This window comes from Odocoileus virginianus, chromosome 28 (genome assembly GCF_023699985.2).
Source record: "Odocoileus virginianus isolate 20LAN1187 ecotype Illinois chromosome 28, Ovbor_1.2, whole genome shotgun sequence".
Taxonomy (NCBI): domain Eukaryota; kingdom Metazoa; phylum Chordata; class Mammalia; order Artiodactyla; family Cervidae; genus Odocoileus; species Odocoileus virginianus.
In genome coordinates, this window is record NC_069701.1 from 25,579,099 (window position 1) to 25,594,846 (window position 15,748).

Consider the following 15,748-nt stretch of genomic DNA (forward strand, 5'->3'; position numbering starts at 1 on the left):
GGGATTACTGAAACTGATCCAGGGAAGATACTCACAAAAACTTTCCTAAAGTAGAGGACAGTTCTTTCAAAATCAATAAATACTTGCATTAGTGCTTGAGACAGAGAGGAGGAAATAATCATCAATAATCCTATCACCCAGAGCTTATTTCTGCCACTCAGAGACCTCCAACACGTAATAAGGATCAGGGTGTCAGATGATGCTTTGATCTTTAAGGCTGAAATAGAACTGTCTAAAAGTGTGTTTGTGTTTTGAAGGGCTGTGTAATGAAACTCTGAGTAGGTACCTCATGGGTCTGAAACACAGGCAAGATCTGGGCTGAGGACACAGATTTGGGAGACATTAGCATTTAGCTGGCATGGTGAGCCGCTGGACTAGATGCGGTGGGGAGAGGAGGGAATGGGTAAAGTGGTTGGACTGGAGAGCCTCAGATGGTGCCCTGAGGATGGTCCACGTTCAGGGAATGGGCAGAGTAAGAAGAGCTTCCCCTACGGGAGTGGGCGGAAGGCCAGGAAAACACAGCATCCAAGGAGGTGAGAGTGGAATTCCGTGTTAGATTCCAAAAGGTAAAGGAGGATGAGTCCTAATGATGTCATTGAATTTTACCGCAGTGATATCTATTTACCATAAAGTTTTTCATGATCTTACTCAAACACAATTGTTAATTTCCTCATACATGCTTGCTAAACTTAGCACAAATGTATTTTATTGGGTTGGCCAAAAAGTTCATTTGGGTTTTCCCATACCAAGAAAAACCTGAATGAACTTTTTGACCAAGCCAGTGTGTGTGTGTCTGTGTGGAGACTTCTCAAAGGTATGGCCCTTAAGGGCATGATGTTAGTCATCTTTGGTCAGACAGTACTGACTTGTGTCTCCACAACGTGGACGCTGCAGTCAGTGTCTCTTGTCTACTGTGTAACTGCCATGTGAGTACTAGCAAGCTAGTTAATGTCTCTGTTATCTGTGTCATCCATGACGTGTAAGGATGATGCTGCTGTCTCCTTCATAGGGGAGTGAACGTTCCTAAAGTGCAGAGAACCATGCCTGACTCACTGTGAATGCTTCATGGTGTTTGTTGGAGGTGAACTGGATGTTGTAATAATTGTATCAGTTTTAGTGCAGTGCCTGGCATTTAACAGGTATTAACATGAAAATTCAACACCTTGTAATTAATACAATTCCTGTCATTTTAAAAGCTGCCAGCATATACAGAATATATTTGGTCCAGGCCAGAGGGAAACCTCAGTGGACAGAATTCTCTGCATGTAACTTTGTTTTATAAAACAATCTGTAGACTTTTTGCAAGGTACTGTGTAATCTTTGTGTTTTTTTCATGTAGTTGGGAAAAAGAAAACTGAAAGGTAAAGAAGACTCCTGCAGAGCAGGTGAGCATGTTCGTATGTGGGAGTGAACATAGTCTGAAACAGCCAAGGGATACACAGCCCTCACAGAGTGAATTTGGCGTGAAAGAAGCAATACTGCACTGTACCTAGTCACTCTGGGTTTTTTTGTTTTGTTTTGTTTTTTAAAGCTCATAAAAGTAGCAGTTGATCTCTAGACTTTGAATTAACTCCTGGTGGGTACACACTCATTCATTCAGCAAATATTTAAATATTTGCTCCACTGTGTAAACATGTACTGTATGACAGAAACTGTGCTGAGGGCAAGTGTTAAGAAAGGTGAATAAGGCACTGACATAGAAACGAGGCCTCCGCGGGAAGGGGAGACTTCAGGGATGGGGCGACGGGGGGCAGAGGTGCCCACGGAGGACAAGGAGCGCCTGCCCTTCTAAGGGAAGCCTGTGTGAGCTGGGAGCGTGGGTGATGTGTCCTGTGTGGGCAAGGCAGGGGGCTGGAAGGGAGGTTGTCGAGAAGACTGCAGCGGCCAGGCCAGGTCTTTCCGGCAGGATGAGGAGTTTCCCATTATTAAATACAGAGAAGCCACTGAGTGATTTTTAAACCATGACTTAATCCCGTTTGTGTTTTGAAATCCATTCTGCTGCTGCAAAAGCCTTTCTTCTCTATTTGTAAAATACTTTAGATTTAATATAGTAAATAAAAGTAAGTGATTTTTTTTTTGGACTTCTCTTTTATTATTTATGTGGCTGGATCAGGTCTCAGTTGCGGCACGTGGGGTCTTAGTTGTGACATGTGGGTTCAGCTCCCACCCAGGGATCTAGCCGGCCCCCCTGCACGGCAAGGTGGACTCCCAGCATCCACCGGGGAAGCTCACAAAGAAACAAGTATTTTTAGCCCTGAATACGAAGTCTTTGAGTTGTTCACCAGAAAGAGTTCTTGCATTAAGAATCCACCCTTAAAAATCAGTTTAGGGACTTTGCTGGTGGTCCAGTGGTTAAGATTCTGCAAGCTCAATGCAGGGGACCTGGGTTCAACCCCTGGTCAGGGAACTAGATCTCACATACCACAGCTAAGACTCGGCACAGCCAAGTAAATAGTTTACATCTTAGATATCAGAAACTTGAGTTATAAAAATAAGATGATAGATATCTAAAAATATTCAATTAGTGTTGGAGAGTGTTCTTAAAACTTGAGGTCTGAAATCCTTTTGCCTGCTGGAATCAGATTCCCTTCAACCCCTGTTCTGATTGTTAGGGTATCTGAAAAGCGATATAGTCTGAATGTTAATTTACCATGCACACAATTTTCACAGGAATTTGTCTTTTCCGACTTGTTCCATTTTAAAAAGAAGTCAGCCTTTCATGGTCCTGACTGCCTTAAAAGCAGTAATAGGATGTTTCTTTTAATTGGAAATGCTTTGTTGCACAATAAATTTCTTTCTTGTAATTGTGATCATGAACAACATCTTACATTTCAGTTAGTTCATTCAAGAAGTATTTGCTCACCTGCCCTGTGCCAGGCACTGGTCTGGGATCTGAGGATGCTTGTGAACTAAACTGAGATCCCTACCTTTGAGGAGTTTGTATTCCAGTGGGAGGAGGCAGATGGCAATTAATAAGCATAATTAGTATCTTTATCATACTACTAATAAATATAATAAGTGTGCTGAGGGTAGTGCATGCTATGAAATTGTAGGGCAGCTGGTGCAGGGAGTGAGGAGGCTGCAGCTTTAAATACAGTGGTCTGAGTGGAGCAAAGGATTGGAAACTTGTACTGATGGGGGATGGAGGTGAGCAGATCCGGCAAAAGAACAGTCAACACAAAGAAAGGCCCCAGGCTAGAGTGCTCCAGGCCTGTTTGCGGAAGAGTGGAGAAACCTGCAGGTCTAGAGGGAGGGAGGGAGTTCTTCTGCCTTTTAGGAACAGGCTTCTCAGTCAAATTCAAGAAGTTCATAAGCCAAAATAAATGAATAAATTAGGGAAAGAATTTTCATCCTGTGAATGCTCTGAAGGTGGTAATCTATAAATATCCCAACTCGTGTCTTAACTTGAATTAGGTAATTCCTAAGTAACACAAAAGTTTCTTAAATTCATTTCATAGGGCAGCTAAGCAAACAAAAAAAATCTCTTTTTCTTCAAATAAGAAACTGATGTTGGATCACAAGCTCATGTGAACTAGCATTTAGTAAAAGTTGAAAATTTACCCTTCCAATGAATAGATTTCAAAAGCCAAAGGCTTTGTTTTATAGCAGAGATTGGCAGGGGACCTAGCGCGCTTGTCTCAGAGAGGGGCGGTGATGGAGGTAAAGATTGGGCCGAGTCTGGGGGACTGCACTTTTATAGCAGATTTGGTTACCTCCCTTCTTTCTTTCAAGCTCAGTAGCTCCAGATTCTTTTATCATGTTTATTTGGTGATATGTGTTTTCTGTTCTTTAACTCAGTGAGATTTTCTTTGTGTTTCTTAAGTTTACAGCCTAAATCAGGTACACTGCTTTTCATAAGGTCCTGTTTCCTAGTCAGGGCCGGCTGCTGGCTGCTCAGAAATCAGTACTTGAGAGAGAGACAGATGTTAGTGGAAAGGAAAATTACTACTAATCAGAGTGCTGGAAGTATGCAGAGATATGGTAGGTGCAGTGTCCCTCCAAAAACCATCTCCCAGGATTCTGCTTGGCCATGGATGTTTTTAAAGGGAAAAAGGAAGTAATCTCAGTTAATCCTTGAGATAGAGAATCAGAGTCCTCCTCCTACCCTCACCCCTACCCCACCCCACATCCGGCTCTGCAGCTTGAAGGATCTTAGTTCCCTGATCAGGGATTGAACCCGGGCCATGGCAGAGAAAGCACCAAATCCTAACCACTGGACCACCAGGGAATTCCTGTGGTTTTTCTTCAGATGCTGTCCTGTTCACAGTTTGTTCCTGGGAAAGCTGAAGGAGAAGCTCAGGAGGAGATCTGGTCATCTGTTAGTTACTTATTCTTAATTTCTACTCCTTTGATCTACAGAAAGATCCAAGAGATCAGAATGAGGCAAGGTGTCCTGTGGTCAGAAGATTTGAAAGGCGTGCTGGGGCCAGAGATGAGTAGAGCATGGGGATGCCTGGCCTAAGAGGGGCCTCCTGCAGAGAGCTCTTTCCTGCCAAAAGCGCTTCCAAATCCCTACTTGTGAGAACGTCATTCTGTTTCTATGGGATCATGGGTGAAGGTCTGACTTCCTGCTGACATGCAGTGTTGTATCCTTAGAGCAGAAGACGTCCACATGGGTCCCTTGCTGACTGTTGTTGTTGCCATTTACATAAACAAGCAGAACAAGCTTATGAGCAGTAGAGTTAATCCCATTTTCTTAAGGTCATTCCTTGGAGCTGTTTGCCATCGACTCAGTACTGCTCAAGATGGAGCAGTCTGCAGTCTGGTGTGTACAGCACAACAGGAATGTGCAGCCCACACTGCACCTGTGGCTCTATTGTCCTAATCTCTAGCCGTCTGAGCCTGCTCCTTTGTGACTCAGGGAGGCCTGGGAGACTTCATCTTCTCTACAAACAGTAGGCAGGGACCTTTATCCTTGGGTAGGTGGGGGCAGGGGATTAGGCACAGGGTTCTGCTCCTTTCCAGTCCTAATCAATAACTGATACAGTAGAATATTATCAAAGTCACGTGTGTATCAAGTGTATTATATTGGTGTGTATATTCAGCATCACCTTTGTTTCGGATGCGCGGTACTAGTTGTAAAGAGTCAGCCTTAGTTTATCCAGTGAGATACTTGAGGTGTTCAGCTATGTGTGTGTGCTAAGTCTCTCAGTCGTGTCCAACTCTTTGCAAACCCATGGACTGTGGCCCGCCAAACCTCTCTCTCCATGGGACTCTCCAGGCAAGTATACTGAAGTGGGTTGCCATACCCTCCTCCAGGGAATCTTCCCGACCCAGGGATTGAACCCAAATTCTTTTGTCTCCTGCATTGGCAGGAGGGTTCTTTACCACTGGCTCCACTGGGGAAGACAGAACTGATCTTTTCTCGTGTTTCTGAATTTTATTTTTCCTAGTATCCTTTTGTGGTTTCTTAAACTTTTTTCTTACCGATTCCTTTCCCCATTTGTCATGGTTGTTTCATACGTGAGTCCCCTCTGCAAAATTGCTGTTCATTGTTTCTAGCTTAATTTCCCAGGAGGTTGGAGCCCGAGGTATGATCACTAAAGAAAATGCTAAGACGCACAGGTCTTCGACTTTCTGAAGCAAAACATTCTACGTTCATCTTGCAGTAAAAAAGGAAAATGATCCAGGTTAATAGAACTGAGACTTAGAAGGGCCCTTAAAAAATTGTCAAGGCCTTTTCTCCCTTTTTAAAAAATAGAACTGTGTGTGCATCACCCCTAAGTGTAATTGCCCACCCTCTTTTTCTTTAAAAGGAAATGCCATGACCTCTTTAGGTCTCCAGTTCCAGTGCCATCCTGAGTGGGAAGTTCAAGAGTGTTTTGTAGACATTTGATGCTGTTGAATGACAGGATAAGAAGATTGAATGCACTCAAAGCAAGCTTATTCCTAAATCTCTCTTGATTGGATATTTTGATAATTGAGTTTTAAACATAAGACCCCAATTTTTTTATGCATTCTATCCATTTAAGACACCATGCAAAGACAGGTCTACTTTGTTTATCTTTCTTATGTTCTGCACTCGGTTTGGTGTGAAATGGGGTTTTTGCTTTTGTTTTTTTTGAAATGGGTTTTGGATTACATGGCCACAATGTGGGGACCTCTGAGGTGTCTAGCCTGGTGTTGACAGTTCAGTTAATCACTATTAACATCCAGCTACACTTGAGGTTTTTAAGCACAACATTTGCCAAGCTGTATGTCAAAATGCAACTTAAATTCCGCACCCCCCCCCCCCCACACACACACAAAATCATTGCTGTTTAAGTCGTGACAGGAAAGTCTTCCCTTTAAGACTTGTCAAATTCCAGCTCCGATCCTCTATAATGGTGATGACTTGTGGGCTCGCCCAGACTTGAAGGAATCTGCATCTGTTCGCTGTCCTTTTGTTCTCATGAGAAGTAAACAGTTGAGGGCACAGTCATTCATAATTCACACTGCCTTATTTGGAGGAGGACTTCAGTTTTTAAGGACTGGCTAGAGTGTCCAGTCTTACCCTTGAAGATTTATTTACTCTCATTTTTAATGAATTGCCAGGTCATTTGTGATAAATTTGTTTGCACGGTCATACTACTTGGACGTGGAAAATTTTTTCATTAAATATTTTTAAATCCTCCTTGTTTAGCATCATGTGTCATTGTTTTCAGCATGTACCTTCTCAGAAACTTCACAGGAGGGAAAGCAGTGACACAGAAGGAATTTATCAGTTATCATTCTTTGCATGGTAAAACCATGGACATCCATCACCAGCTTCTACTTCAAATCAGATTTTAATTTGGATGTTCCATTACTTCTTCTTGAAACAGTTTTGTTCCCTGTACATGCTGTGTTACTTTGGTTTTATAATAGAAAATAACTGATATAAACAGCATCTGAGCTCTTGAGCCTGGAATATCAGTGTAGTTTATTTTGGGACTTGAGTTAAAAGGCTTTCTAGAATTTGTGATTATACCTCTCAATCCTGAAAGTCTTTCCAGAAACCCTGTATCTTATGAGTTCCTTGTCACATTTTTCACTGATAGGTCATTGTTTGCTGGTGAAATCCCAAGAATAAGTAGTACCGATCTGGCATTTTATCAGTGACTGTGTTAAAGCAAATTTCCAGGAAATGAGTGTGATACAGGTCTCATCTGACAGAAGGAAGAGGGCATTGGTCACATGCAATTTAGGGATAAAAGTAGGAGCAAACTAAGTTAACCAGAGGTAGAGGAAAGACTTCAAGACTGGGGTACACAGAGGAATCACAGTCGAGGCACAGCTAAATACAGTTCGTGTGTGTGTAATTGGAGTATAGTTGCTTTATAGTGTTGTGTTAGTATCTGCTCTGTGACACTGTCAATCAGCCATAGGTACACACATAGCCTCTCCATCCTGCACCTCCCTCCCAGCCCCACCCCCGTCCCACCCCCAGGCGGTCGCGGAGCGCAGAGCTGAGCTCCCTGCGACATGCAGAGGGCTGCCGCTAGCTCCCTGCTTTAAGCTGGGCAGGGTACGTATGTCAGTCCCAGCCCCCACTTCATCTCCCCCCACCTCCCACGTCCACGTGTCCTCTCTGTGTCTGCGTCTCTGTCTCTATGCCTGCCCTGAGAATAGGTTCCTCTATGCCATTTGTCTGGATTCCTCGTACGGTTCTTATATATCAGTTCCATTTCTTTGTGTGAATGAGAAGGATGAGAATGGCAACTTTGTTCTACACAAAGCAGATAGGATAGGCTGCAGTCTCCAATAGAACTGAATTCATCAACTGCCTTAACCTGTTTTAGTGAATTGTTAATTGTCCGCAAGCTTGTTGGGTGCCCTCTTGTAGTACCTTACACTGCCTGTCTCTTCCTTCCTTCCTCTCCCCATAGTTTCTAATAAACAGATGTGTTGGAATTAGTCCAAAAGCCACAATCAGAGGGGCTTGGGTTCTTCCAAGTCAGAGGATGACTGTCTTTTCCCTTAGAAAACAGTTAACCCTTTTCTGTGTTTATGCTTGAGAAATAAACCAGTCTATTCCAGTCACTGTTTTATTTATTTATATTTTTAAATAGAAAAGGGTAAGGCTTGTTATAAATATAACTGATCTTTTAGACCAAGCAAGTACCTCCTTCCCTAGCGAGTCATTTGTACATCTTTTGTTTTTAGGCAAAAATGTCATGATTAGAACTTTTCTCTTTATTTATTCCATCCATTTGTATCTGAAAATGTATTATTCTGAGTTCATTGTGCATGTCAGTGGTTTGTTAGAGCCGAAGACCACACACTAGAAACAGAGGGAGACCCCCCAGATCAGCATGAGGAGAGCAGGTGAGAGACCCCACTCTCATCCCTCTGTGGACAAAGAAGCCATACTTTGCCATTTTTGTAGAGCCAAGATGCTGAGAAAACAGGGACTTCTGGAATTCTTTCATGCTTTCAAATTTATAATTGCTATCTTATATAATGTTAATTACATTCACATAGCCAATTCTTCTTCTTTTATCCTTTTTCCATATCTCTTACTAGATTTTTCCTAGAACACTGGCCTCAATTTTTCCTTTTCATCCACCAGTTATAAGCATCCTATTTCTTGCCAAGCTGACATATTTCGAAGTAAAAGTATCCTATCTGATATGAGGCTTTAGGCCTTAAAATTTTGGCTAATAAGGTTACTTGTCTTGGCATTTGATGAGTGTCTTTTATTTTGTTGAACTCTGTTGGCCTTGAAGGATTTCTCAGTAGCATAGCAGTAATTGGGGTAATGAAGACACTGGCCTTTGTTTTCTTATGGCAGAAAAGCTTTTCCCAACCTCTGTTAAGTCCCACTGAAATGAAAACTCCAGTGGTGATCACTTAAAGAAATTAATGTGTGAACTAGTTGATGCATGTTAGGAATTCTGTGCAAGATTTTCACAATTAGAAGTTCTTTAGCAGTAGCTGCACATTGTTTAGGTTAAATGCTAAACTAGAGTTATTTTTTCTGAAAGTGCACTCTAGAAGGAATAAGATATGGTTTATGCTTAGATGTCACTGGGGTGTATATGTAATATTGTTTCATATGAGACATATTTCAGACTGAAGAAAAAATGTTAGAAGACAGAATGAGTATGTGATCAAATATAATATGGGCATATTGAATTACTTTGCATTTAGTTCCTAAGTAAAAGGACCCAGAACATTCCAGTAACAACTTGTCAAGAGCTGTTGGCCATATTTAATTCTCATAAATTATGTAGATGGAATGGACCTTAGGAATAGTTGACTCTGTGAAGAAAAAAAATGGAAAAGCTTAGTATTCAGGTGTCAACACCAAGAATCGACCATCTGTCAGAAAAGAGAATCCAGCAAAATGAGTGCATTTTCCAGGGGAAAATGATGGGCTGAGCTGGGGTTCTGGTTACTTGGTACTGCTGGGAGACTTGTAACATGTAATGCTTATCACCTGAAAAAACCGATTTCCTTCAGCTCCTAAATTTAACTGAGCGCTTTAACTGTGTCAGCAGGGCACCTACTCAGGTCGCAGCTCTAAAGCATCACAGTTGGTGCACCTGGATCTGAACATAGGTTTTGGTTTTCAGATTTCTAGAATGTGGGAGCTCCCTTCTTTGATGGTTTTGAGCTGCACATTAAAAATGGGGTGTGGGGGGGAGGTGAGAAGATAATACTTGGACAATGTTTTTAGGTTGTAATAGCGCAGCTAAGAGCGCGGACCTGGGAGGCAGACTGCCTTTTTTTGAATTATGGTACCGAGAGTCAGACACAACTTAGTGACTGAACACACACATGTTGAGCTTTCTGTGCCTCAATTTTCTCATCACTAAAATGGGGCGATAGTAGTACTTCATAAGATAATGGGGATAACATGAGTTAATATTTGTAAATTGTGTTTGGCACGTGGTAAGTTTGTTAAAACTCTGATTTAGTAGCTGAATTAATCATTGGACTTAATTTAATAAACATTACTTCCCTCTGTATTTTCATCTTTCTCACGTCATCTTTCTCAATTTTTTATGTGAGTGTACTTTGTCCAGATTACAGATGTTTATAGAACCGTTGTTAGGGAAAGAGTAAGCATATGCTTAGCTTGAGAGTCATGCTTCCCCGCCGTGAGGAACCAGTTGTTCAGAGACAAGGAATGTCCAGCAGTCAGCAAATTAGTATTAATTATCCTATTGTTGATCCAGTGATTTCTTTAGGTGATAGTAAAGGCTGTTAATAATTGGGGTGTGTAGCACAATCACCCATGGGTTTTCCAGGGGGAAACCCCAGTCCTCCCCAGACCTGTCTCAAGGTAGAATAGCAGGTATTTCTTAGGCTCCACAAAGTGATGGCCAACAATTGACATGAGTTGATGATGGTTTGGTTCTGTTCTGTTTGTTTCTGGAGCCGGGTGGGGGAGTGTGGGGGAGCCTTCAGAACATATATTTAGCTATATATGTCAGATAACAGTATAGAGCTTCAAAACCCTAATTTCAAAGTCACTTTCTTTTGGATGAATTTAATCCCATAAGTTTGGGACACTCAGTGATTAACGAGTTTCTGTCAAGCCAGTTATACCTCTAAATTGCTTTCAGGATGTACAGCTTATTAAAAACTATTTAATGCATGTGCTCTTTTGAATAATGTGCTTTACACATCTAATTGTGGTCCATGGTGTTTAATCTACTTTAGAAACTGGATGGCTTCCACAGGGAGCCAGGCCTCGGATATAGACAAGATTTTGGGGTTCTTCAGTGATGGCGCACCCCCCACCAAGAAGCCCAGGTAAGCAAGGGGAAGGAGCCTGAGGAGCAGAGCTGGTCACTGTTGGTGGCGGCCGACAAAAGTAGTGAGCTTCCCTACCTTCCAGTCGGCTTTACTCATTACTACTGGCCTTCAAGAAGGAAAAAGAAAACACTGGCCTTTGTATAAAAATCCGACTGTTTTATTTTGCATTCAATTTTTATTTTTACCAAGGTCAGAAATGTATATGATTTTAAGTCAGTTCTTCAAGGCTTGCAGTGCCTCAGCCCTCCTTGGAGCTAATCACTTTCAGCTTTGTCTGTTTCTTCTAATGATTGCTTCCAGATTTGTAATACTCTGTTTACTGCTGCTTTTTTTAGTTTTTGGTTTTATCTATTTCTAATTATGGAAAATAAGGATTAGGTTTGTTGTCATGAATCCTCCCCTCATAGCTCCCAACACACACACACACACCCAAAGCCTCTCCCCGCAACCTCCTCGTATGTTTTATATCACAATTTTCAGTTTGATATTTACATTGTATGACTGTATACATAGTATTCATAGCTGAGCCTAATATGTGATGATTATATTTCTTGTCTGTTTTTTTCCTTCTGTTTATTAAGAGTGTTCTTTTTTTTTTTTTTTTGGCTTGCTTTGTTTCTTTGAGCCTGTTAATTTAAACTCAGGCTGTGATGGAAGAGTAAACCTCCTAATCCACTGACCCACGCCAGGGACATACCAGCTTAAAACGGTTCTGTGGACTCTTCCCTCTGACAGTTGTGTTCCCGGCCTGCCGCCTTGCAGCTCTGCCATCCCCTTTCCCATCTCCCCAAGAACTCCTTCACATCCTCCTGTGTTGCATCCTCTGTTTCCTGGATCGTCCTTTTCAGTGCACACCTTCATTTTGCTGAAAAAGGTCTCATCAGCTTCTTTAGTAAGACTCGAGAGGAAAACAGTTTGGGGAGACATTTGACAATGTCTTACTGTAATCTTTACATTGATTTGATGATTTGGCTGAGTAGAAAACTTTAGGTACAGAATCATTTTCCTTAGAGTTGTGAGATCGTTGTCCATCCTCTGCTAACGTCTAAGTGCTCCTGCCAAAATAGCCACTCTGATCTAATTCCCAGTCCTTTGTAACATATGAGCTCTTTTTCTTTTCTCATTAGACGCTCATAAGGATGGTTATTTTTTTCTCAGTAGTCTGAAATTTCACAGCAACATATCTTCATATGAATCTAGGTATCAGGTAGCTCTTTTAAGCAGACTACTGGTGATTTCACTTTGGAGACATTTTCCTGTTTTACCTATTTGATAATTTCCTTTACGGTTCTTTTCTGTTTTCTCTCTTAATAGAACTCTGGTATTTAGACCCTGGACCTTCTGGATAAGGCTCTAATTTTCTTGCAGTTTTCTGTCACATTTGTTTTTATCAGTCTACTTTCTCAAAGATTTTCTCAGTTGTATCTCCCACCTTAGGAATTTTTATTTCTGTTATGTTTTTAATTTCTAAGAAATCTTTTTGTTTGCCCAGTTTTTTTTTTCTCTTTTATAGCATCCTGTTCTGTTTCACAGATGCCATGTTTTAAACAACCTTTGTGAGAATGTCCCTCTGTCCTTTTCAGTTTTTCTTCTCTTTCCTGTGTTGTCCCTTGTTTTCCCCAAGTTCCTCTCTTATCTGCTGGCTTGTTTGGGTGTAACTCTCATGCTGGGAGTTTGTTCAAGGTGAGGCGACCCGATCCTGCTGCTGTCTGACAGGAAACACTGAGGAGCCCACTGGAGACTCCGGTGAGGGGCTTGGTCGCTGGCAGGCCCCTGTGAGCCTTGTCTCTGCTGTGGGCCATTTTCCCCAAAGGGGACTCCTCCCACCTCCTGACCCAGTGGGGCTGGGGCACAGGTCTGAGGCTGACTGCCCATGCCCGGGAGTCGTTTTTCAGGAGGGGAGGGCAAGGGAAAGTCTCATATTTCTTGTACAGAATTTACACAGCCACCTCCTCAAGCTGGGCCCTGTGTTCTCAGATGCAGAAGCCTCTGGTCAAGCCTCCCTAGAAGATAGGCCTCCCATCCTAGAGCTCTAACCGCGTCTGACACAGCCTTGCAGTGAGCTGACGCTCTGCCTTCTGTTGTACCCGAATGTCCCCAAGCTTCTACCCAAGGACTCAGCTCTTGCCTGACAGCTTCTAAGCTCTGTCGACCTAGTTTGTCTACTCCTATTTCCATTATCTTTTCCGATTTGACTTTTTATGAACGTATGCCTTCTTTAAAAATTACTCTTGTTTAGTGTTTTAGGAAGAGCTGAAAATGAAACAACTGTTACATTTTCCTTTTGTAACCGGAAATCTTAAATTTGGAAAAATCATACTTCAAATCTATAATGTCTGAGGTAAAGAATTCAAATAGTACAGCACATTCAAGTTCAAAGCAAAAGTCCTTGTTTTCCCCAATTCCCAGAGTTAACCACTATGTACAGTTCTTATAAATCCTTCTGGAAATTTTCTTAAGTATATGTTTGTGTCTGGTTCACTTCCTTGACCCCTTGAACTGAAGCACACTTTTCATTGTTTGCTTCTAACCTCTATTATCAGTCTTCCCCAACAGACAAAGCTTCTGCAGTCAAGGACTCCATTGTGTGTGGTGCTTGATGAGTTTTTCATGAAGTTGGGAGTAGGGAAGGCAGTTCTAGAGGTAGAAAACCATGTTTCAAAACCAGGTTTCTCAAGGCTGAAAGCCCTGTTCCTTTCTTGCGTTAATGCCAGCATACAGATCCTTTTTCTGTTCATTTTATTATTTGGACAAAAGACTGAGAAGGGCAGTTTCTTAAGAAAACACATGCCATCAGCAAAAATTAAAGTGCATAAACATATTTCAGACAGGTTTTATTAATAATACAGTTTCAGGATGAAGGGGCGTGGAGAAACAAAACATAAAACCTTGCACACATGCTGTCTCATACAGAAGTCAGGATAGAACGCAGTGCTTATCACGGGAAGAAAGGAATGTTTTCCACCTTGCGTCATGTCCGTTGAATAGTTATTTCTTTATTTAGGTCTGTAAGCCTCTTGTGTTTTCAGAATTCTGTTGGCCACTATTTCATTTTTTGCCTGAGGATGTCTAGAACAAAACCAAAGGCAAATTTGTTCCCATATTTGACTATCTCATGCTCAACTTTAGTCATGCCCATTTTCATCTTAACGTTCTCAAGTTTGAGGCTTAAATTTGTATTGGCTTTTCTTTTGTCTCCTGTTTTACATTTCTCAATGGTAGGAATTTCATATTGGAGAGGGTTCTTTTCTCTCTGGAGTCCAAATCAAACATGTCTTTTGAAATGTATGCTGATTTAAAATATAGTTTAGTTATCAGAACTCAGCTGAGCTGTGATAATCAGACCATTAGTGGGTTTTCTTAGGTTGTGGGGGTTACAAAAGAGAAGATTGATCTCATCAGGCTCTTTAGGATTCCCACAGTAGGATTTTTACTCTGTTTTTCAGCAAACACTGCCCCGGTACTCTGGTCTTTTTGCTCACTCTGCTTTGTAAAGGCGTTAGACCTGTGCTTGTCATCTTTGCGTCTGCAAGAGTGGAGCTGAAAACCGTGGCTTAAGATGGTCTTGCTCTGCGCCTCGTGTCTCTTTGGGTGTTCCCAGTTGTCTCATTCGTTTGACCCTTTCAGGAAGCTGCTCCCAAGCCTGAAAACTAAGAAGCCTCGGGAGCTCGTGCTGGTGATTGGAACAGGCATCAGTGCTGCGGTCGCGCCCCAGGTCCCAGCCCTGAAGTCCTGGAAGGGGTTGATTCAGGCCTTACTGGATGCAGCCATAGATTTTGATCTTCTAGAAGATGAGGAGAGCAAAAAATTTCAGAAGTGTCTCCATGAAGACAAGAACCTTGTCCATGTTGCCCATGACCTCATCCAGAAACTATCTCCCGTGAGTACTCTGTATGCCTTGGTATTTGATCTTCCCTAAAATAGGACACATGTGCTAAATGCAATAAGGATGTTCATTTCTGGTTTGTAGATTTGTATAACATTTGGCTCTTCTCCAAAATGTCTGTCCATGGACCTGATTAGGGTAGTTACCTTGACCCCATTTCAGTGTGGGGATGGGAGTGGTAATGATGATAATGTTGTTGTTGAAGCCTTTATATATACAAAGTGAGGCCACTGTCTCATTATTGCTGTTTTAAATTTACTTTTTCTATAGTAGTAGTATACTCACTACTATAAAAACTGTGTTCCCTGGCATCCATGTCTTTTAGAGAACCTCAGAATGATCAGAGATAGTTCTTATTTTGTGGATGAAGCCATGCCAGTTTTTAATGTTTCTTTTAAAGGCAGTCATTCATTCATAGAGAGAGAGAGAGAGAGAGAGAGAGAGAGAGTCATGTTTTGTCAAACGGAGCTGGAAATCAGTTCCTGAATGATATAAGGGCCTTCTTGTCTTGCTTTGTTTTAAAAATGTTTTAAGAAAACTTAGTAAATTAAGTGCACCTTGGGAAAAAATATAATTCTTCACTCCTTTAAAAGTCAGTTATCACCATTGCTTTTTGCTCTTACGCCCTAGGGCCTTTGAAAAAGAAGTGCCATCAGGTGTTAGCCTGAAAAGCATTTAAAAGTCATTCCCTTCTAGTTCCTGACTCATTCAGAAACTTAGGGCCTGTTACTTCCTCTTTTCATTTCATTGTCCTTAATTGAGATAAAATGTTACTTACCTAGAACAGTATAAAGAATTAATAGACTTTTAAGAGTTCTTGGTACCTCTGCCTCATACCATATACAAAAATTAACTCAGTGGATTAAAGACCTAAATGTTAAGAGCTAAAAGATATAAAACTTTAAAATATAGTTTTAAAGCATCGTGACCTTGGATCTGGCAGTAGTTTTTTAATTGTGACACCAAAAGCCTAAGAAACAAAAGACAAAATAGATTAACTGCACTTCGTCCAAGTTACAAAGCTATTAGGCTCACCAAGCATTATCAGGAAAGTGAGAAGACAGCCCCCAGAATGGGAGACAATGTAAACAACTCATGTGTCTGGTAACAGTGTGGTATCCAGAATATATAGAGAAC

General features: G+C 41.5%; 1 protein-coding gene across 4 annotated transcripts in view; it reads left to right on the forward strand.

The window, feature by feature from the left end:
- FAM118B (family with sequence similarity 118 member B) overlaps nt 1–15,748 on the forward strand; it is a 44,611-nt gene that overhangs the window by 9,466 nt on the left and 19,397 nt on the right. For 2 of the 4 annotated variants that reach the window (XM_070457369.1, XM_070457372.1), the window contains exons 2-3: nt 10,630–10,722; nt 14,353–14,605. In XM_070457369.1, coding sequence (XP_070313470.1) covers nt 10,637–10,722; nt 14,353–14,605 — 339 coding nt within the window. In that variant the 5' untranslated portion in view covers nt 10,630–10,636. Of the gene's footprint in view, nt 1–1,339; nt 1,386–4,411; nt 4,519–10,629; nt 10,723–14,352; nt 14,606–15,748 lie in introns of those variants that run through there. The other 2 variants (XM_070457370.1, XM_070457371.1) reach the window with 2 other exon arrangements.